General features: G+C 46.8%; 2 protein-coding genes and 1 pseudogene across 6 annotated transcripts in view; 1 reads left to right on the forward strand and 2 right to left on the reverse strand.

Moving 5' to 3' along the window:
• PRPSAP2 (phosphoribosyl pyrophosphate synthetase associated protein 2) overlaps positions 1-14,627 on the reverse strand; it is a 51,176-nt gene extending 36,549 nt beyond the window's left edge. Inside the window, exon 1 of one of the 3 annotated variants that reach the window (XM_081219674.1) lies at positions 14,226-14,627. In XM_081219674.1, the coding sequence (XP_081075800.1) occupies positions 14,226-14,235 (10 nt within the window). In that variant the 5' untranslated portion in view covers positions 14,236-14,627. Of the gene's footprint in view, positions 1-3,065; positions 3,165-14,225 lie in introns of those variants that run through there. The other 2 variants (XM_081219676.1, XM_081219675.1) reach the window with 2 other exon arrangements.
• The window catches only part of SHMT1 (serine hydroxymethyltransferase 1), a 65,853-nt gene continuing 46,133 nt past the window's right edge, over positions 3,336-23,055 (forward strand). Inside the window, exon 1 of one of the 2 annotated variants that reach the window (XM_081219665.1) lies at positions 3,336-3,562. The gene's annotated coding sequence lies outside the window, so the exon portion shown is untranslated. Of the gene's footprint in view, positions 3,563-5,354; positions 5,417-23,055 lie in introns of those variants that run through there. The other variant, XM_081219664.1, reaches the window with a different exon arrangement.
• On the reverse strand, positions 9,598-10,718 carry LOC308607236 (nucleophosmin-like; annotated as a pseudogene). Its single transcript has one exon. The product of its transcript is annotated as a nucleophosmin-like (transcript).

Consider the following 23,055-nt stretch of genomic DNA (forward strand, 5'->3'; position numbering starts at 1 on the left):
AGGCCTCGCGTAAATTAGTCACTCTCAGCTTCCGCCCCCTCATCCACGCAACTGCGAATAGGAATACTGACTGTACAGGGTCACTGTAAGATGAGTTCCTGTACAGCACTTAACACAGTGCCCCACATACAGGATACGCATGGTAAAAGGAAGCCTCTGATGAGTCAACTTGTTAATATTTTGGTTACCTACCGAAGGAGTACATAATATGCATGGAATGGCCACTTTTTTACATCCCCTAACCTTCAAATAAGAAGCTTCTTAAAGGACAACAGTGTTCTTGAGAGGACGTGGAACACTGAGAATCAAACTATCTGAGGGGAAGGAAGAGATCTTGGAAGTAACTCAGTCCATCTCTAGGACTCCCACCAAGGAGCCACTCCAGATACCTGAACAGCCCCGGGCCTGATGCCCACATCCTGAGGGTCCAGCCATTCCAAATTCTTCCTTAGAACACGCAGATTCCTCTCCCAGCAGCCTCCCCCTCCTGAGCCTTGTCCTTTCTTTGAAGATTTATGGGAAACCCCAAATTCCTTCTCCCCAGGGCAGCCCTCAACCTATCTCAAGATGGCTCTCTTGCCTCTGTGTATTCTCCTTTCCTGGAACCTTTCATTAATGGTCATGGTTTAAATGTCCTTCATCACTGACTATGGTCTCTAGGGTTTCAGTCTCCAGATACCAGGTTTCAATAATGGAAACCTAACCTAAGACCTCAAAATGGCACAGGCGGGCTTCCCTGGTGGCGCAGTGGTTGTGAGTCCGCCTGCCGATGCTGGGGACGCGGGTTCGTGCCCCGGCCCCGGAGGATCCCACATGCCGCGGAGCGCCTGGGCCCGTGGGCCATGGCCGCTGAGCCTGCGCGTCGGGAGCCTGTGCTCCGCAACGGGAGAGGCCACAGCAGTGAGAGGCCCGCGTACCGGGGAAAAAAAAAAAAAAAAGGCACAGGCTGGGAGTCCCTTTGGAAACAGTTATCAGTATAGTCATGTTCTGTGACTACCCATCTCACAAGTCGGTCAAACAATAAAACTAGTTGCTAGTTTTAGTTCTCAGGCCACTGCTAGTTTCAGTTCTCCTTTTCTTATTGGAAATTCAAGTTGTGCTCTTTACCAAGCTTTAAGAAAAGAGTATTAAAGATTATCTTCATAAACAAGATAATCACCAGGATGGGGCTGGCAGAAGGCTCATTACTACAAGGCTATAGTGTGAAATGGAGAGTAAAGAGAACATTCCCATTTTCCCCCCATAAACTACAGTTGCTTTTACATTTATCCTAAATTCACTCTAGAATGTGTGAGAATTATATACAACACATGAAACCACAGCCTTTTCAGAGAATCTCAGAACCTTACGAAAAGCAAATCATATTCCTCTTTGATTGAGACTGGGCAATCTGTTAAGTCTCATGAAGGAAACCAGTCTGAAAGACCACTCGCTTTGCGAGTGCTGGCAGTCATTTCAAAACGACTCATGCACATCTCAGATGAGCAAGGCTGGCGTCAAAGTGTGTTGCTTTCCATCTAGTGCGTCTGCTGTGTAAATACCTCCCATCTAAATATGGCTGGAGTCACAGTGCCTCACCAGAATTTAAGGTCCAGGACAGCAGAGATTTTTTCCACTATTATTTTCTCTGCTGTACACCCAGGGCCTAGAATAGTACCTGGCAGAGGGAGAGGCTTAACAAATGTCTGTTGAATAAAGCCTGACCTCACTGAGTTGCAATGATTAACACATGGAGTTGAAAGAAGTCTGCAAACTATAAGGTGTCAGAAAGTATAAAGAATTATTATTTTTATTAGTGATGTACCTCACTCAAGGAAAATTTGCTTTTTGGGGGTCAGTATTGAAGAGAATTAGAAGGGTGAAGCCTAGATGTAATTAATCCTCCAGGACTCTGTGACCCCAGGCACCTGGCTATCTCTTCATCAGAATGTTTTCTTTCGGCTAAATACCATTTTCTGAGTGCTCTGAATTCTTATGACAACTCAATAAAGCAGGTACTACAAGTCCCCTTTGAGACACGGGATAAGTGACGCTTGAAGATGAAGACACCTCATCAAGGCTGCCCACCCGGAAGCAGCAGACACCAGCTCAGCTTCAGCCTGTCTCCCAACACCACGGAGAGTGACCCGACACCCCGCATTTCAGGGGGCAAACCCGACAAACACCCAGATTTAGAAAAATGTGCGTAGTAAAAAAGCCTTGTTTGGAAAACAATTTATATCACGTGTCAAAGAAAGAACACATAACTCTGATTCAGTATTTCCCCTTTGGAGAATTTATCCTACGGAAAGAAAGAAAAAGCTCAATGACGGTCACTGCATGGTTTTTCTAAAAGGAGGAACACAGAACATATGCAGAAGTTACATAATGGGGTAATTAAGTAAAACTCTGAATGTACATTCAATACAATAAAAACGGTAAATTTCCGGGACGGTACGAAAGTGCTTACGTTAAGTAAGAACAGAACTGCATCTCCTCCAACCCAACCTGGGAAATAACGGTACAGACGAGGTCGGGACAGGAATACGGACAAGGGTAGGACTTCGTGGGGTTCAATAATGTGGGTGAATCACTTATATTTGTGCATGGAACAGTTTTAAACATTATAAATCACATTTTCTCACACCCCAAATCCCCATGCTGAATTTCCCATTCCTTGCAAAAGCTAAACACCCAAACCGCGTCAATATTAATAAAAGATGGGGAAAATCGGTATCATCACTGTGCAATACTGCTGGAAACCATTTCAACGCAGAAGAAAGCCTTAGAGCTACATCCTTGCCCTCACTCAAGCTCCGCGGGGCAACAGAAAGGCCCGCGCCGCAAGGCCAGCCCAGCACCGCCAGGGATGTCAGTCTGCGCGTGAGGCTGGGCTTCCGCCCGCAGCCGCAGGTCCCGTACCCGCCGGACGGGCCGCGCGCCAGGCCCGCGGACCCCGACGAACCGGACCGGGCTGAGGGCTGCGCGCGGCCGGGTCCCCGTCGAGCCCCCCGCCCCTGCACCTGTGCCCCGCAGGGCCGGCCCGTCGCCCGCGCCACCACCATCGCCGGCTCCCGCCCGCCTACCTGGCCCCGACCCCAGCCCCGGCCCCGCTGCAGCCTCCGCTGCCGAATGAGGAAAGCGCCGGAGCACAGGCAGCCTCTCCAAGAACAAAATGGCGACGCCAATCCGAGAACTGCGTCCGCAGCGACTGCGAGGCCTGTGGGCGGGGCCGCTCCAGGGGGCGGGGCCACGTGAGGCGGGGCCTCGGTAGGGACCATCCGCGTGAGGGGCGGGGCAGGGAAGGGGCCCATAGAGGGGAGGGGCGGGGCCTTCGAGTCTAGCCGGAATACTCCAGGCCGGACGAGGGGCGGGGCCATGGGCGGGGCGAGGCCATGGGTGGGGCGGGGCTGACTGGAGGGGTTGGACCAGGCTGGGAGAGGGGCGGGGAGAGGGGCGGGGAGCGGTGGGGCTGAGCCTCGAGAGCCCGAGTGCGGACTTTTTTTTTTTTTAAACAAATTTATTTATTTATTTTTGGTTGCGTTGGGTCTTCGTTGCTGCGCGCGGACTTTCTCTAGTTGCGGTGAGTGGGGGCTACTCTTTCTTGTGGTGCGCGGGCTTCTCATTGCGGTGGCTTCTATGTTGCGGAGCACGGGCTTTACGCATGCTGGCTCAATAGTTGTGGCTCTCCAGCTCTAGAGCGTAGGCTCAGTGGTTGTGGCGCACGGGCTTAGTTGCTCCGCGGCATGTGGGATCATCCCAGACCAAGGCTTGAACCCGTGTTTCCTGCATTGGCAGGCGGACTCTCAACCACTGAGCCACCAGGGAAGCCCGCGACTGTGGACTTTGATGTCTGGAGTTACAAATGTCTGGGTTCAAGTCTTTACTGGCCTGTCACTTTGGGCAATGTCACTTCACCTCCCTGAGCCTCAGTTTCCTCAGCCTGTGCGTCCGGAGCCTGTGCTCTGCAACTGGAGAGGCCACAGCAGTGAGAGGCCCGCGTACCGCAAAAAATAAAAAAATAAATAAAATAAATAAACAGCAGCTATAATGAATACTTTGGGTACAGTTGAGGAAACTTGAAAATAGACTGGATGTGAGGTGGCATTTTAGAATTTTAAATTTTCTTGCATGTGATAATGCCTCTTTCGCTGTGTAGGATATCCTTATGTTTAAGAGACGCATGCCTAAGTACTTAGAGGTGAAACTCACGCGAGATCTCAGCAGTGGGTTTGGTTTAGGGCTGACAATCAAAGTCACACTATACAATGCTCACACAGCACCTAGCTGACTTAGAAAGGATGTGGAACAGGAAGCACAGCAGTACTTCATACAGCTCTCCATCTCCCTGATCCCTGCATATGGGGCAGGTTCTAGTCCCAGGGGATTTCAGCAGAGGAGCCACTGGTCCCATGGGGCTGGTCCCGTGGGCCTGTGAAGGTAAGAGGCCACTTGCATTCTCCAGCAGAGCTACAGCCCATACATTTCAAGTTGTGCCAGGACAGCTAAGGACAGCAAGCCAAGGGGTGGCCTTCGGTCAGTTTAAGAGCGCACACAGGTCCTGCAGGAACCTCATCCAAGTGCAGACCACAAATCAATTCTTGAGGCTGGAGGAGGGATTCACATTTAGCTGTGAAAGTTCTCCCTCTAGTCATGATGTCTGCGCCTTCTTTTGAAGTGGCTGAACAAAAAAGTTAACGTAAATATGACAAAAGGCTGACACTTGTTGAATCTAGGTAATGAGTTAATCAAACTATTCTTCCAGTGCTTCAGTGCTTGAAAATTTTTATTACAGGAAATCAAAAGAAATAAAATTTAAAATGGAGGTGTTCACCTCCTGCTTTCATTTCCTGTGTGGTTTACTGGTGAGTTGATTCTGCCTGTTTAAAGCTCCCTGCTCTCAAGTCATCGCACAGATCTCTCCCCTTTCGCACAGCGCCCCGCCCCCATCTCCTGACTACCATCGCTCCCTCCAATCCAAGTACTTATTCTTCTGGAAGCACATGCCATTAGACTTTCTGTTGCCTTCCTTCAGGCACAGAAAAAAAAAGAGAAACTTTACCACATAACCAAGTAGTGCCGTGTCAGGCAGGCTTGGACCCAGGGATCAAAGCATGCGGCCAGGCCCCATTGCTCTGGTTCCATCACTTGGCTGCTGCACCTTGGGGTTGCGTCCCTTTGCAGAACCACGCTCTGCGCGCCAACTACCAGCTCCCGAGGCTGCTGCTTCCGTGCAGCAGCCTTTGCCCCAGCATGCTCAGTGATAGTCCCAAGGCTTGCTCTGACTGGCCACGCTTAGTCACATGCCCACCCCTGAACCAATCAGGGAACGTCGGCCCTGACTGCCCCCCCCCACCCTGAGTCATATGCTCCACACCTGGCCCTGAGGTGAGTCCGCGACCGCATCGACCCGGCGAAGGCGAAGCCTCGGAGCCAGGTGACTCTGGGGCTGCGGTTCTGGCGTCTGTGAGAGACGAGACCGGAGATGGGGGTGCCTGGTTGGTGACCTGGTCCAGCCCACTTCAGAGGCCGTTAGCGTCCTTGCTGGTTCTGAGCGCTTTTTTGTCCTGTGAGTCCCGGACGTGAATTTTGGACGCGGAAAGGGCTTGGCTGATTGGCTGGACTTTTCTTCTCCTGAAAGTCCTGGTGAACCTGCTTCTCTGGAGCTCAGCCGCAGTGTCAGGAGCCGCGCCGCTGGGGCTGTAGTTCACAGAGCGGCCGTCAGGTGGCAATGGAGAGGCAAGAAGCCAGTCTCCAGCCTGTTCTTTGGGTTTTGCTTTTTAACTTTGTGGACTTAAAAAAAATGCACAACGTGAGAGTTGTGAGTTCAGTTTTATTTGGGGCAAAACGAGGATTGCAGCCCGGGAGACAGCACTTCAGAGAGCTCTGAGAAACTGCTCCAGAGAGGCAGCGGGGAAGGTCAGGATAGAGGTGATTTTGGTGAAGGGCGAGTACATGCAATCGAGCACATATTTTTTTGCAGCAGGTTTCTGCTAGTCACGAGGAGCATTCGTCACCATGAAGGATTTTAGTGCTTTTCTAGATAAGAGGAGATACAAGAACTGGGCTCATAAAATCGGCTCCTGAAAATATTTAACTCTCTGAAGACCTGTTCTGCCAGTTTTTCCCAGAGCACAGAGGCCTCATTTCTGCTCTCCACCCTGAACTCCTTTCAGGGGGTGTTGAAAGTCAGCAGCTGCAGAGCACATGATTTAATCCTTGTAGAAGTAGATGGCAAGTGCCAATGGCAGTTGACAGGGCCCCCTTGCAGTCATAAATTTGACCATGCTTTGGGAGGCATTTCATGACCAATTCGTCCCACAGTGCTAGGAAGACTCATTCCTAGGTCTGGCGAAGATTTCGCTGAGAGGTCATTCAATGTGCTGTTACTGGACTAGGTCTTATAAGCAATAACTAAAGACTCTAGACCACCTGTCTTACTAATGTATTATGGTCCAGGAAAAATTCCCTCTTGTTGTATCTTCCCATATCTAGAGTTACGCTAGTACAATCATTGATCTCACACATAACTATATATTTTTGTCGGTGGCTCAGTCACACACTTGGTAATGCAAGAAACAACAATCTTGTAAAACAGGTAAAATACAGGTAACATAGCTAGCAGTATTATTCAAGTCGTAAGTGAGAATTTAGCCAAGAACTTCCATTAGGTGCAGCCCAGTATATCCTTAGGTCATCTGACTTGGTCTGTTCTGTACCGATCCTTATCTTTCAGGGAAATGATATATTGGCACTGTCCATAAGACCCCCAGCCCAACCTCCTAGTGTTACTAGGCTGGTTATCCTTAGTATAATTTAATTGTTCCCAAGATAAAAGGGGGCCTTAAAACTTAAATGACCGTAGCCTGGTGTTAACCACATAAATCCATCCCATAATTATAGGAGGTTTTATTCCTTGGCTGAAATTTTGCTGTTGCTCTGATTGAGCTTGAATAACTTTAGAGGAAAATTCATTTTTTTGGCCAGGGTCAGAGCAGGTATTATTAATTGGCTAGGTGAGGGGGTCCTATCTAGTAATACCAAGAGTAGCCTGAACAGGACTGAACTTTCTTTCTTGCAAAATAAATGTTCTAAGGGCCATCCAGTTAGAGCCTTGGAGTGGAGAAATCCACCAAGGTAATCCAGAAGGACTAGACACAGGTAATTGGCCACAAACCCAACAATTGGATTGATTTTTAAAACTAGCACAGGATCGTGTCCATGATAGAAAAACATCTGATTTATATGCAAGGGTCCTGGAAGACAAGAAAACATTATAAATGATCCTACGAATCAGGTCCAGCATCTTGGGTAATCTGTGTGCTTCTGCTGTCGTCTTATCATCCTGCTGTGAGTGTAGTTTCCTCTGTTTGAGCATCATTTTAAGGTGAGTTTGAGGTCAGCAGTCCTCTCTATAGACCAGTCCAGTGCAGGGGCCCTTGGTGAGTAGAAATTAATCCAAGAATCAATTCCCTTCAGTTTCGCTGTGCATGAGCTAGTTAAAAGTACCTGATAAGGGTCCTTCCATCTAGGTTGGAGATAGTCCTTTAAACTATGTCTTCTCGGGCTTCCCTGGTGGCGCAGTGGTTGAGAGTCCGCCTGCTGATGCGGGGAACGCGGGTTCGTGCCCCGGTCCGGGAAGATCCCACATGCCACGGAGTGGCTGGGCCTGTGAACCATGGCCGCTGAGCCTGCGCGTCCGGAGCCTGTGCTCCGCAACGGGAGAGGCCACAACAGTGAGAGGCCCGCGTACCACAAAAAAAAAAACTATGTCTTTTCCAGTATGCATAATCCCCTGGTTGCATGTCGTGGGGCATCTGATCTTCATCCAAAAGTAGATTACTGAGATAGGCTTCAGAAACAAACTGAGAGTGTCCTTTTAACAATTCAATTAAACTTTACATTAATATAACGTAACAACAAGGAACTATCTGGGAAGTGAGTCTTAGTAAATACAGACCTCCATTAACAAAACTGGAACTTAATATTCACTGAAACATAATCCTTTTCTCTCTAAAATTACCCTCATGTTTACCAAATATAACCAAATTAAGACTAGTTTGTTTGCAAAATAAGTCTGGTCTCAATAAACTTGGCCTGATAATTTATATAACTATCATTGATCATACAGGCTTTTAGCTTTGCTGAAACTTTTATAAGGAGTCTCATACTGAACTTTTTTTTTTTTTTTTTTTTTTTGCGGTACGCGGGCCTCTCACTGTTGTGGCCTCTTCTGCTGCGGAGCACAGGCTCCGGACGCGCAGGCTCAGTGGCCATGGCTCACGGGCCCAGCCGCTCCGCGGCATGTGGGATCTTCCCGGACCGAGGCACGATCCCGTGTCCCCTGCATCGGCAGGCAGACTCTCAACCACTGTGCCACCAGGGAAGCCCTACTCAAATTTTTAAAACTTAATTTATAAATTTATTTTTTATTTTTGGCTGCATTGGGTCTTCATTGCTGCGTGCCGGCTTTCTCTAGTCGCAGCGAGCGGGGGCTACTCTTCGTTGCGCTGTGCTGGCTTTTCATTGCAGTGGCTTCTCTTGTTGAGGAGCACGGGCTCTAGGCGTGTGGGCTTCAGTAGTTGCGGTGCATGGGCTCAGTAGTTGTGGCACATGGGCTTAGCTGCTCCGCAGCAGGTGGGATCTTCCTGGACCCGGGCTCAAACCTGTGTCCCCTGCATTGGCAGGCGGATTCTTAACCACTGTGCCACCAGGGAAGTCCCTACTCAATTAAATTTATTTTAATCTTAGTCAATCCTGACCGTGCACATAACTCTTTTCTTGGGGTCCACTTTCCACAAACGTTTCCTTACTTTCTGTATCCATCATTTTATTTTCCCATTCAGAAACAGCCACCTGTAAGTCAGACCTACTTCCTCTTCCCTTAATAAAATGTAATTCCATTCTTCATCCCTTCTTTACTGGAAACACACACCCTACTTTCCTACTGTAGACTGAAATGTTTCCTTTATTATTTCTATTAGCTTTAATTACATGTTTAAATTAGAATCCTCAGCTCTTAAAACCTTAATTTCTTGTGAAAACTAAAAAGTATGCAATTATGAACTGTCCTTTACATTGGCATTCTGTAGATTGGTGAACATAAATACCAGTGATATTTTCTAAAAAATATTTGCTTTCTTTAGAGAACGTGACACCAAACATATTCATTAACAGTCCTAAATAACTTTTGTTTCTCTGTAAAAGGAAGCCAATGTTCAGTAATTAATGTTTTGGTATATTATTTTATTTGGGAATGCTAGCTATTCAATAAGCTTCCGTCACTTAATTTAGCACAGCTCTAGAATTTCAAGTTACCAGAATCTGGAGAGACTATTTTATCTTATTTTATTTTTTAATTAAAATACTGAGTTTAGGCCGGCCAGGGCCCCGGCTGAGCTGCACTTAGCTCCGCAGGGGCGGGCAGGGGGATGCCCAGGGGCCCATGGGCCCCGGGCCCTGAAGCCTCCAGGGCCACATCCCTCTGAGCAGCGAGTGGAATCTGGGGCGGGGGGCCGAGCATTCACGGGCCTGGAGAGAAAAAAAAAACAGAAAACAAAACCTGAGTTTATTTCACATGTATATTTTTGTCTCCCCACCATTTCTATTTGTCTGACCACCACTACTACTGTGTCCTATCATAACATTCCATACATACTTAAAACCAAGCAAAGGGTGGAGTTCCATCTTTAAAAACTAAACAGGCATTTTGGACAACACATTCTTGGCAATGGAACCGGGACATCTATCAGACACAGTAGGGAAAGTTTTCACTCTGCACTATAAAAAGGACAGCCAGATAGCAACTGTTACAGAAGTGAAATAAGATGGGAAATTTTTAAAAACTGTTTAAACTATTTTCTTAAAGAGACTTCCTCCACTGCCAGAGATCTTGAATAGCCTCCTGGTCAGTCATCCGGAAACAGTTCTTCACATAGTTGATGAATTTGGCTTCCACTTTGGGAAGGGAACCACCTTTTTCTATACTTGCTTGCATTTTTGCTTTAATGTCTTCTAAGAGCTAGGTCCTTTCGGTGTTTTAGGAGTTTTTTCCTGTTTTTTGAAGGATTCTTGACCTTTTGATCTTGGTGTTGATGGTTTTGAGTCTTTTCCATTCTGGTTTGATTTTTGTTAACTTTTGGCTGGAGTATCTCATACAGATTTCTTTACTGGAGCTTTTTCTTCAGCTTCCTCATCATCAAAGTCATCATCATCATTGTCATCTTCATCATCATCTTCATCTTCATCAGCAGCAAGTTTTACTTTTTTCTGTGGAAGCTTGCTACCACTTCCAGGGGCAGAACGCTTTCCAGATATACTTAGGAGTGTCACATCCTCCTCCTCTTTGTCTTCTGACTCTGCATCTTCCTCCACAGCTACTAAGTGCTGTCCACTAATATGCACAGGCCCTGAACCACACTTCAACCATCAGACCACAGGTGGTGTTATTTCAAAGCCCCCAAGGGAATCCGTTGGCTGCACAGAAATTTTCAAAGTTGCCAGTGGTACTTTGATTGGACTGCCTTCAAAATTCATCACCTCTGCTTCGACAATGTGCAGTTCACCCTTTGCGCCAGCCCCTAAACTGACCGTTCTTAAAGATAACTGTGCCCATTTTCATCCTGATCCACCTTAAAGTGATAATCTTTGTTGGCCTTTAGTTCACAACAGAAAAGATAGTTCTGGGGCCTCAGGGGGCTCATGTCCACGTCCATCGAATCTTCCATGGGTTGGTGGCACGCACTTAGGTGGGAGAGAAGGCAGATGGAGAAAAAAGACTACTGCTCCAGGGAACAGGTGCACAGGTCGGAATCACACCAGGTGCAGAGACTATTTTAGATGGACATTCCTAAAGCATAATTATTCTTAATAGAGTTTATCTAAAAGCTCTTTTCTCATTTATATTTTCTTTCCTTAAAAGTTTTTTCACATCAAATTACTTTCCTTGCTGACAAATTTGTAACAGATATAACAAGATTTTATTTAGCGTATACTAAACTGAGGCACAATAAAGTATTATACTTAATGTTGATGACTCTAAAGACATGTCTATATTAATTAGATCAACAAACAAACATTAATACCAGGTATTAATTTAATACTATTTCCCAGTTCACGTGAACCTGAAATTCATTTAGCTTAATTTCTCTTGCATTTAGGATTGTTTGATTTGTAAGCACTTACTTTTCTTTAAGCCAATTAAATAGAGCTCATTTACAAATTAACCACAGCAATATTAACCAAAGACAAAGACACATACTAAGGGGCTTCCCTGGTGGCGCAGTGGTTGAGAGTCCGCCTGCCGATGCAGGGGACACGGGTTCGAGCCCTGGTCTGGGAAGATCCCACATGCTGCGGAGCAGTTAGGCCCGTGAGCCATGGTCGCTGAGTCTGCACGTCCGGAGCCTGTGCTCCGCAACAGGAGAGGCCACAACAGTGAGAGGCCCACGTACCGTAAAAAAAAAAAAAAAAAAAAAGACACATACTAAGACATCATATATCCAGACAGACACAACAAGAAATCTAGCTGCATTTTCTAAACTTAGTCATGAATCAGATATTACAATATAAAACTCACTAGTTTATAAACAACACTTGGAATAAGAAAAAAATTTAAAGTTTTTTTTTTTTGTCCTTTTTATCCCTCAGTCTCAGGAATTAGAGACGGTCTAGATAAGGTAAGTGATCCTGAGAGCTCTGGTCTCAAGGCACAGGGAGAGAAAAGCAGGCTTTCCTAGTAGAACTCATTCCCTCAGGGTCAGAATTCTGAAGAGATTTTATTTCCTTCAAGCTAGCTTTCTCTACTGGTTGTGAATTAAACAGGGGTTGGTTAACCTTTGACTGGCATTGTGTACTTAATTGGCACAGTTGAAGGTTCATAATTTTCGTAGATACTCCCTTTTCTTTCTTTCTTTCCTTTTTTTTTTAAAATGGTCTTCAAAGGTTGGTCAGCCAGTGTATCAAAGGTGTTTGTATGTAACATGGACCAACCTAGATTGTGTTTTTGACTAGAGTAGATAAATCCTCATCTAAGCCTTCTAAAAAGGCAGAGTTAAGCAGAGGATCATCTTGGTGGTTAGAGAATGATTCAGGTGTCAAGCCAGAATGTTGCTTAAAAGTTTTTTTTTTCCCCTCAAACCTTCCCTAATAGTCCAGAATTCATTCATCCGATCTTTGCTTGCACTGTTGAATCTCTGTCCAGTCTACGGTTTTTGGAAAAAGCTCTGGGATAAATTCGAGTAATTTCTGAGCTAATTCCTTGTATTCAGTGCAAGCCTCTGGACTATGTGATTCAAAATCCATTAAGGGGCGTTTCCATCCTGCCTTCCCTATCCATTCCCTTGCTTGGCTTTCAGAAACCAACAGCTGTATTAATTGATATAGATCTGGAAACCCGGGCTCGTAGGTCCGGATGGTTAATTCAAATTCCTTAGCAAATCCCAATGAATTCTGACTTGGATCGGGAAATTCCTTAGCCAAAACTCTAAGTTCTACTTGGGTTCAGGGTGTGTACATAAGCACCAACGACGGTTCACCTCTCCCTGTAATGAGTTTCTCCTTAAAGGGAGCTAGCTGTAGGGCTTCCCTGGTGGTGCAGTGGTTAAGAATCCGCCTGCCAATGCAGGGGACATGGGTTTGAGCCCTGGTCCGGGAAGATCCCACATGCCACGGAGCAACTAAGCCCATGTGCCACGGCTACTGAGCCTGCACTCTAGAGCCCGCGAGCCACAACTACTGAGCCCGCGAGCCACAACTACTGAAGCTTGTGTGCCTAGAGCCCACACTCCGCAACAAGAGAAGCCACAGCAGTGAGACGCCCGCGTACCGCAACGAAGAGTAGCCCTCACTCGCTGCAACTAGAGAAAAGCCCGCGCACAGCATCAAAGACCCAATGCAGCCAAAAATAAATAAATAAATAAATTATTTTTAAAAAGGAGCTATAATCAATTCTGATTTTTTAGTCCTCCTTTGCTGGGGAGAGGGCAGCAGCAAGAGGCAGAAGAGTTGGGAGAGAAAAAGGAGATGGCATCTGGACCATTCAGATAGAAGAGGCCACGTGGGAGGAGCAGAGGGAGAGACGGAGTCAGAGACAGAGGGCCAGCAGCCTATTTAGAAGCTTCTAGACACCAAACAAAGTAAGCATTCCATGCAATCTGTTTGATCTTACGGCGGCTTTTTCTAATTCTGTGCACAAAACAGCAATTTTGGGATAGCAGAAGAACCCCAATTTGGCCATTTTATGTTGAGATCTCCTTTAGTATAATTTTCCCAGTTATGTAGGTACTTGCATGTATAAACCTGGCTGAGGTGTTAGCCAGAGGCTGGCTTTTTGATGCCCCTTGTTTCTGTGTTTGAGAGGCTCTATTTCCCATATTTAAAATTTTTATTTATCTATTTATTTATTTGGTTGCACTGGGTCTTAGTTGCGGCAAGCGGGCTCCTTAGTTGCCGCTCGCCGGCTCCTTAGTTGTGGCATGTGAACTCTTAGTTGTGGCATGCATGTGGGATCAAGTTCCCTGACCAGGGATGAAACCCGAGCTCCCTGCATTGGGAGCGCGGAGTCTTAACCACTGTGCCAGCAGGGAAGTTCCCTATTCCCCATTTTAAAGTAGAATTTGTTAGGGATAAAATTTACTAGTGAAACTGTGTGGCTGCCAGTGTGCTGCTTGTGAGCTTAACTCCTCTAGGCATCCCCCCAGAGTCGTTTCAGCCCTCCTACATGTCTCAGTTTCTCCTTTTGGTGGTCTAAGACCACCACAGGTGCTCTCTGAATGGCCGATTCTTATCTGTGACCCCTGGATGAGCAAACGTTTTAATTAATGAGTGGGCTTCCCTATGAGACCACTGCACGGTATGAGGACTCTGCCTCCAAGCCGTGACCAGCCGGGAGGAGTCTTGTCCCTTTTCTTCGGAGCAGAGCTCTCATGTAATATCTTCACTTTTATCCCAACAAACTCTATTAAGGCGGCCAAATTGAGGAAAAGCGTCAGATCAGCCTCTTACCTAACCACTCGGCGCAGACCACTCTGTCTTCTACAACTGAGCAAACCCTGGTATCTTTCAACCAAGCCCCCCGCACCCCAGTATCTCTCAACGGGGTGGGTACTCCCCGGTATCTTTCAGCTAGGCCCACCGCCCCCCAAGTATCTTTCAACTGGGAGGGGTCAGGTACCTGCTATACACCCCCAAATAAAACTCAGGATCATCAACCAATACGGGAGATCTGAGAACCAGGAGAGACTCACCCAGATCCATCTGGACTCTCCAAGGTGGCAGATGGGCGCAGGGAGCCTCTGCTGGTACCAAGGCTCTGCTTCCTCATAGAGTTCCGGCCAAGGAGAGAGGTCCATTCTGGATCCCTTCGTGGTTGCCATAAAAACTGTCAACTAAAAAAATTCACAGGGCTTCCCTGGTGGTGCAGTGGTTGAGAGTCTGCCTGACGATGCAGGGGACACGGATTCGTGCCCCGGTCCGGAAAGATCCCACATGCCGCGGAGCAGCTGGGCCCGTGAGCCATGGCCGCTGAGCCTGCGCGTCTGGAGCCTGTGCTCCGCAACGGGAGAGGCCACAGCAGTGAGAGGCCCGCATACCACAAAAAAAAAAAAAAAAAAAATTCACAACATAAGGGTTGCAAGTTAAGTTTTTTGGGGGGCAAAATGAGGACTGCAGCCCGGAAGACAGCATTTCAGATAGCTCTGAGAAACTGCTCCAAAGAGGGAGAGGGGAAGTTCAGGATACACGTGATTTGGGCAAAGGGGGGCGTACACTCAGTCGAGCACATATTATTTTGCAGCAGGTTTCTGCTAGTCATGAGGGGCAGTCGTCACCATGAAGGATTTTAGTGCTTTTCTAGATAAGAGGAGATACAAGAACTGGGCTCATAAAATCTGCTCCTGAAAATATTTAACTCTCTGAAGACCTGTTCTGCCAGTTTTTCCCAGAGCACAGAGGCCTCATTTCTGCTCTCCACCCTGAATTCCCTCCCAGGGGTGGGGGGGTGGGGGGTGTTGAAAGTCAGCAGCTGCAGAGCACATGATTTAATCCTTGTAGAGGTAGATGGCAAGTGCCAATTTGTTGTTGACACTTTATAGTGAATTATAAACTATACATGGAAAAGCATATCATGCAGTCGACAAATCCTCACAAACTGGACAAGGCTGCAAGGCCAGCGTCCAGCTCGGGAAGCAGACTGTGACCTCAGGAGCCCGCCTTGTTCCCAGCCACTCCTCCCCCACTCCCCGTCCTGACTCACAGTTTGTCATTTACACTTGTGCCACTTTACAGTTTCGGCTTCTTGTGAGCTTCCTCCACGTCGTCGTGTGTAGTCATATTTTTGCGTGAACAGAGCTAACTTCCCAGGTTTCTGTGGTTCCTGCGTTCATTTGTCCGCTTTACTCCTGATGGGCATCTGGGTGATTTCTGGTTTGGGCCTTTATGGATAAATAATGCTGCTGGGAGCCTTTCACATATGTTTTGATAGACACATACATACACATTTTTGTTGGGTGTATACCTGTGAATGGGATTGTTGGGACACAGGTTGTACAGATTTTTTAGCATCAGCGGATACTGACTGCCATGCCCTTTCCAACGCAGTTTAGCTGATTTACACTCCCAACAGGCCCAGTTGCACTGGGTACTTTCTGTCTTTTCCATGTTAGCCATTCAAGTAGATGTTTTAAAAACAGCGTTACTGAGGTATTAATTTACATACTGTAAAATTCATCTGTTTTTATGTGTACAATTCAACAATTTTTAGTAAACTTACAGAGTTGTGCATCCACCACCATGAACCAATTGTAGAACATTTCCATCATTCCTGGACCCCTCATGCCGGGTTTAGTTTGGTTTTTAACCTCATTTTTTTCAACAGTCTTTGGGCGCTTATTTGATGCCAGGCACTTTGCTACGCAACATGAATGACTGAAAAATCAGGAAGACCTGGTCCTTGTAGCCTCGAGAGAAACAGACGTGTAGCCCAATCACTGTGACCAGGGGAGGCACAGAGCAGCGTGGCATGTGTGGTGACCCAGAAAGAGTTGAGGGTTTGTGACGCTTTAACTGCAATTGTGTGTGTGTGTTGGGGGTGGGGGTGGGGGTGGGGGTGGTGAGGTGACAGCAAAGGAGCATCAGCTTGGCCACCACCTGGGAAAGTGTCCCTCCAAAGGAGAGCTCAGCCTTCCAGGCCTTGGGTGGGCACCTCCTCCGACAGGACTTTCCCGACCACGTTAGGAAGAGGGGTTAGGGGTCTCAGCCCTTTACCCCCAGAACCTCCTGGGCTTTGGTACAGGTCTGCCTCCCTCCTGGACTGAGAGCTCTGAGGCCAGGATCTTAGCTTTCTTCACAACTGTGTCTCAGGCTCAGAGCAGCATCTTAGCTTCCTGGGCTGCCGTAAACAGTGCTCCAACTGGGGGGGCCTAATGCAACAGAAATTTATTCCCTCACAGTGAGGAAGGCTCAAAGTCAGAAGCCAAGGTGTTGGCAGGGTCCTTCTCCCTCTGAAGCCTCAAGGAAGGTCCTTTATTTTTTTATTTTTATTTATTTTTTTTGGCACAGGGATGTTTTGTGTATGTGTCTCTGTGTCTCTCCTCTTCTTCTAAGTACCCCAGTCATACTGGATTTAGGGCTCCCCTACCCCAACATGACTTAATCTTAACTAAGTACCTGCAAAGACACCGTTTCCAAATTACATCACATTTTGAGGTTTCAGATGGACATGAATAGGGGGGCACTATTCAACCCAATCCAGTGCCCAGAAAGTTTGTTGGAAAATGCCTGCCATTCCCTGTGCTCTGAGCTGGCGCTCACCCTGGAGCCTGCTGCTGGCTTTGGTGTGACAGTCACTTTGGTGGTGGGGGGGGTGTCCAGGAAGTCTGTTAGATCATGTCTGCTGCATGCAGCGGTGTCCTGGGTGTTCAGTCTATTTTCTCCTAGAATCAGCTCCCCTGGGACGGCTCTGGACGCAGTGAGTCACTACACCCCACTTTCCCTCACCTATTCATTTCAGACATTAAAAATAATAATAAATTTATTTATTTATTTATTTATTTTTGGCTGTGTTGGGTCTTCGTTGCTGCGCACGGGCTTTCTCTGTTTGCGGCGAGCGGGGGCTACCCTTCGTTGCGGTGCACGGGCTTCTCACTGCGGTGGCTTCTCATTGCGGAGCACGGGCTCTAGGCACGCGGGCTTCAGTAGTTGTGGCTCGCAGACTCTAGAGCGCAGGCTTCAGTAGTTGTGGTGCATGGGCTTAGTTGCTCCGCGGCATGTGGGATCTTCCTGGACCAGAGCTTGAACCCACGCCTGCTGCATTGGCAGGCGGATTCTTAACCACTGCACCACGAGGGAAGTCCTCAAACATTTTTTCAATACACAGATAACGTGGTGATTTTTATAAACTTAAAATGTTTTTGTTTTCCTTTTTATTCAGACATTTCCTTATGTATCCACAAATAATGCATGGTGATATTTTTTAAACTTTTTAACCTTTTTTTGGTTTCACTTTTCACTTCAAACATTGAAAAAAAATACACAAATAAGGCACAGTGTTGTAAAATGAAGACAAGTGCAAGGAGATAGCACAAAGAGATAGCTAGTTGCCAACCCCAGGATCTGTTATTCCCATCTTAAAGCCCCTGATTTTCAGCTGGTCAGTTGGTCACCTGGAGTAGAGCCTACACTTCTCACTTCCTAGGTGGCGGGGGAGGCCGCATGAGTAAGTTCTGGCCAATGGGATGAAACACAAGTGTTACATGATGGTTTCTAGAAAGCTTTCTCAAGTGACAGCTCCTGGGTGCCCTTTCTTCTCTGTTGCTTAGAAATGGGATGTGGTGCTGGAGTGCCTTCTGGGATTATGAAGTCAGGGATGCACCCTAGGGATGAGAGAGCACAAAGCGAAGTCAGCCTGAACCATGGTTGTCTGTGGAGATACCATGGCCGCCCTGGGCTATTCACACTTGGCCTCTGATATGTAGGAGACACCAACCTCTGTCTTGTTCAAGCCATTTCTATGTGTTTCCTGTGGATCGCCGCACGCGGGGTGGCCTACAGCAACAGGCATTTATTATCTCACTGTTCTGGAGGCCAGAAGTTTGAAGTAAGCATCGCTGGGCCACGTCAGGTCAACAGAGCCTCTCTCCCTCCCTCCAGAGAGGCTTTAAGGCAGAATCTGCTCCTGGCCTCTGTCAGCTTCGGGGGCTGCCAGCCTTTCTTGGATTGTGGCTGCATCACTGCAATCTCTGCCTCAGTCTACACACTGCCTTATGTGTGTATGTGTGTTGAATCTCCCCCTGCCTCTCGCTTAGAAAGATATGTGACTACATTCAGGGTCCACCTGTGTGATCCAGGAAAACTTCCTCATCTCAAGATCCTTAACTTGATTATATCTGCCAAGACCCTTTTTCCAAGCAAGGGAATATTTGCAGGTTCCAGGGATGAAGACTTGATATCTCTGTGGGGGCATTGTCCAGTCTATTACACCACTGTTATCCATGTCCCTGTTACTTAGCCCTGAAGGGAGACCCCAGTGAATAGAAAAGAATACATGCAAAAGAATGTTCTGGGCAGCAATCTGTGTTGTAGTGATAAGGATGGACATGATCTCCATGATGAGCTGACTTTGGGGAACATACAAACAGATCATGGTCTGATATCATGGGGCCTTGTACAGTAATGAAAAGGAATGAGCTGTGGCTACATTTATCAGCCCGGTTAAATCCCCTGCAGGCTATGCTGAGCTCCATGCTGGGGGTTGAGGGCCAAGAGTTGAATTGGACCCAGTCCTCCCCAAAAGGAGCCCCCAGTCCAGTGATGGACCCAGACCCAGACCCAGTCATAACAGCACAGTGTATACACAACGGCAGTGTGTCCTGGGACCTGTGGTTGTGCTGGGAGCTCAGGGAAAGCTTCACTGAGGAGGATACTGGAGGATAAGTAGGTTTGCACCAGACGGGCTTGGGGGAGGGGCATTCCAAGTGGGGAGAAGTCCAGGGGCAACAGGGTGGCTGTGTGAGAGGAGTGAGGGGAGCAGCTGCAGGCAGGGTGCTGCCAGGGTCGGGCAACAGAGCTCCCAACAAGAGAGGGGACTTCCTGGCCCAAGTGACTGAGTGTCACGAGTGGTGTGACCAGGCTCTGCCCACCCCTCCAAGTGTCAGCGGTCACCAGGGTGACAACCTTCCTCATTCAGTCCAGGGTGGAAAGATGTTTCCACAACCAGGGATGACAGTCCTGAATTTTCCCTGTGTGCAGCTGTTTTCCCTTTGCCATGCGCTTCCCTCCCCCAGCGACCCAGTCATTCCCCACTGTTCTCTGCACGGCTCTGCATCTGAGTAGCTACACAGGTAAATACAGAAGCCACTATTGTTGCATTTTTGGTTGGTAACTCCTCTCCTTTTTCGTATCTGAAAAAGACAAGTACATCAAGCAATAGTTAGAAATCCATGAGGCTGGGCACGTAATGTGTAAAGATGAACGTTTTGACAATAGCAGCATGAAGGGGGGAGTGAATGCAGCTACTTAGGAGCAAAGTTTTAGTAAACCATCGAAATGAACATTAATCTGGAAAACATTATGTTAAGTGAAAGAAGACAGACATAAAGGGCAACGTATTTTATGATTTTATTTATCTGAAATGTCCAGAATAGGCACATCCATAGAGACAGAAGGTAGATTAGTGGCTGCCAGAGTCTGGGATTGTGGGGGTTTGGGGGAGAGAGGAATGGGAGTGACTAACTTCTTTTGGGAATGAGGAAAACTCTCTGAAATTGGATTGTGGTGAGGGTTGCACAACCTTGTGAATATACTGAAACCCACTGCACTTTATACTTTAAATTAGTGAGTTTTACAGTATGCAGATTATTTCTCACTTAAAAAAAAGAAACCAAAAACCAACCCTCCACCCTGTGTGTAGCAATAGGAATGTACTCGGGTGCAAGTAATGGACAAAAACAAACCCCCAGAGCAGCTGCACCCGGGTGTCTACTCCAAGTGCCCCTCCGAGTAGCAGCCAGGCTGCACGGAGCATGGTGTGTAAACGTGACTGGAGGTCAGGCTGCAGTGCAGATTCAGATTCTCGGTATAGCCCAGAGAACCAGAATTTCTCGTGCTCTCCCAGATGATGCTGGTGCTGCTGGTCTTAGGACCACACTTCCTGTAGGAAGGCAGTTCTGGTTATCTACTGCTGTGTAACAGTCCTTCACAAAACATAGAGGCATAAAACAATTGTTTACATGTCACGGTTCTGTGAATTGACTGGGCTCAGGTGGCTCCCATGGGGTCTTCTCATGCAGTTGTAGTCAGATGGTGGCTGGGGCTGGAATGCTCCAAAGGCTGCTCACCTGGGCTCACCTGTCTGGTACCTGGGCTGGGATGGCTACAACTGCCAGGGGCTGGTCAGGCCTTGGCCTCTCTCTATGCAGCCTTCTCACATGACTACCTTTCCACATTCCTTAGAGTAGTCTGCCCTGTGACTTTCGCAGCTAGCTTTCCCCGGAATGAGTGTTCCAAGACAGGAAGTGGAAGCTGCAAGGCCTGCTGGCCTGAGCCTAGAAATTGGATGTTTATCATCATTCTTTGGGGTTCTAATGGTCAAAGCAGTCACAGGGCCCGCTTGAATTCAGGAAAGATCACATAACCCCTCAGTGGGAGGGATTTTAAAGAGCTTCACCTCCATTTTTAATCCTCCAAAAAGGTTCTGCTAGGTTCCTCGGGAAGAGCTTGTAGGTGCACTGTTCCCTCCTGAGTTCTCGTACCTTCATGACAGTTTCATTGCCACCTGGTTTTGTTGTACATGTAGTCTGTGAGATTGGGTGTGCTATCCTGGCTGAACTGTTTGTATGTAGGAATTTGTGGATATTGAAATGCTATACCACCACTGACACCATCATCCAAGACTCTTCCCTCTGTGTTTCAATTTGAACCTGTATATTTTTTTCATTCCTGATACAGGTCATTACCCAGTGTGGGAGCCACAGGGCTCATAGAACATGTAGGAATATTCTGACCAGGGAGCCCTCATCTGCCTTTGGCTGTGTGACCTCTAGAGACTTGAACTTTCTGAGTTTCTTCATTAGAAAATGAAAATACTTACTTTGAGGAGATGTATTAAGAGATGGCAGATTAAAAAAAGAGAAAGAGATAGCAGATAAAGGCATCTGGCACATGTTAGACAGCCAGTAAAGAGTAGACATGAGAAAAATAAAAAATGAGACAGTTGCCAACAGATTGAAGAGGAAAACAAAGACAGATTGGAGGTGTGGGCGGGATGCTAAGTCAAGCCAATCCTTCTAGAGCAATTGGTAATATTTTACAAGAGCTGGGCAACTATTCTTTCCTTTGGCCTGGAATTTCCCCATCTGGGAATAAATTCCAAGGAAATCATTCCCAAGGGGAAAATATGCAGTTTCTCTGCAGATGTTTTTAACAGCACTATTCACAATAGGAAGTAACTGGAAACAAAACAAGTGACTAATTTAAAAAGTCTTGAAAAAGCAGAAGAAGAGAGCAAGACAGCAATAGAAAGTTGCTGTCTTGGGAGTTCAAGGGGTTAGTCCCTCCACTAAAGCAACCATTAAGCAAAAACAGACAGAACTAACTTATTTTGGAACTCTGGAATCCAACCAAGAGCTTACAGCAACCAGGGGAGTGTTTAATGAAGGAAAAAAAATGTTAAGTTTCAGTAAGAGGGGATTGTGGTGTTTTTTCCTTCCCACCCACCATCCCCCATTGCCCTGACACAGGTGGCTGTGGAAATGGCAGCCCATGTCCCTGGTGTGACATGCTGAGCCAGGGGTCAATGTGGACTTTGTTTCCAAACACTGTGCTGGAAAGTTTCAACCAGTTTGGCAGTTCCCTAAGGTACTGGTGCTGAGGTTTTGCTTGGTTTTGCGCCCCCTCAGGTTGAATCCACTTTCAGGAAGTGACTGTCAAAAGCATTTAAAGACATAGAATCCCCTTAGCCATCTGGGGCAAGGGTCAGTGGACAAGGATATCAGCAGATGTACTAAAAGGCCTGGGAAGAAGGAGGCTGAGGAGGAAGATACTGGGTGGAATAAGGGCTTTGAAGGACTGTAGCATATACCACGGTATTTGGACTACAATGAACATGCCCAGGGCCAGATGCATACACAGAAGGGATCTCATAGGATCCTAGGCCTACAAGTCTAGCTGACCTGTAGGCTCTGCATAAGCAGGAGATGAAGCAGAGTCCTAGGTGGCCTGGCCAAGCATTGTAGGAGCACCCCACGTCAGATCCAATCTGCAAAGACTGGGAGAAGGGTTATTTCTTCTTCTTTTTGGCTCTAGGCTTTTATGAAAATTTCTGTCCACTGAGATAATAGAACAGAGAGTTCAGTGATGACACATGGCAAGAAATACAGTTTTTACAAAATAGTTTGGAAAAGTCACCAACAAACCCCACACAAAACAGAAAATGTCAGTTCTCCACAATCAATAGCAACAAACTCTGGGGAGAGGGAAGAATCTGATTTTCAGAGTTATCATGTTATAAAATTCAAAGTATCCAGTTTTCAACAACAACAAAAAATGACGAGGAATGCAAAGAAAGAAAAAAGTATGTCCCATTCACAGGAAAAAAAGAAATTAAGAGAAATTGTCCCTGAGAAAGCTCAGATATTCAACTTACTAGACAAATACTTTAAATCAATTGTCTTAAATATGCTTAAAAAGCTAAAGAAGTCCAGGAGAATGATGTATGAACAAAAGGAGACTATTACTAAAAAGATATAAATTATGAAGAGGAACTATACGGAAATACTGGAGATGAAGAGTACAGGAGTTGAAATAAAAAGTTCGCTGGGGTATCAGAACCAGATCTGAGCAGAAAGAGGAAAGCATCAGCAGACAAAGACAGAGCAAGTGAAACCATCCAGTCTGAGGAGCAGAGAGAAAAAATCATGAGGGAAAATATTCAGAGCCTGAGGGATGCGTGGGCCGTCGCAAGATATACCGATATATGCATTATGAGAACCCCAGAAGAAAGAGAGAAAGAGAGACAGAGAGGAAGGGGCAAAAGAATATTGGAAGAAATTAAGGCCAAACACTTCTGAAATTTGGTGAAAT

This window comes from Mesoplodon bidens (assembly GCF_964165515.1).
Source record: "Mesoplodon bidens genome assembly, chromosome: 19".
Lineage (NCBI taxonomy): Eukaryota > Metazoa > Chordata > Mammalia > Artiodactyla > Ziphiidae > Mesoplodon > Mesoplodon bidens.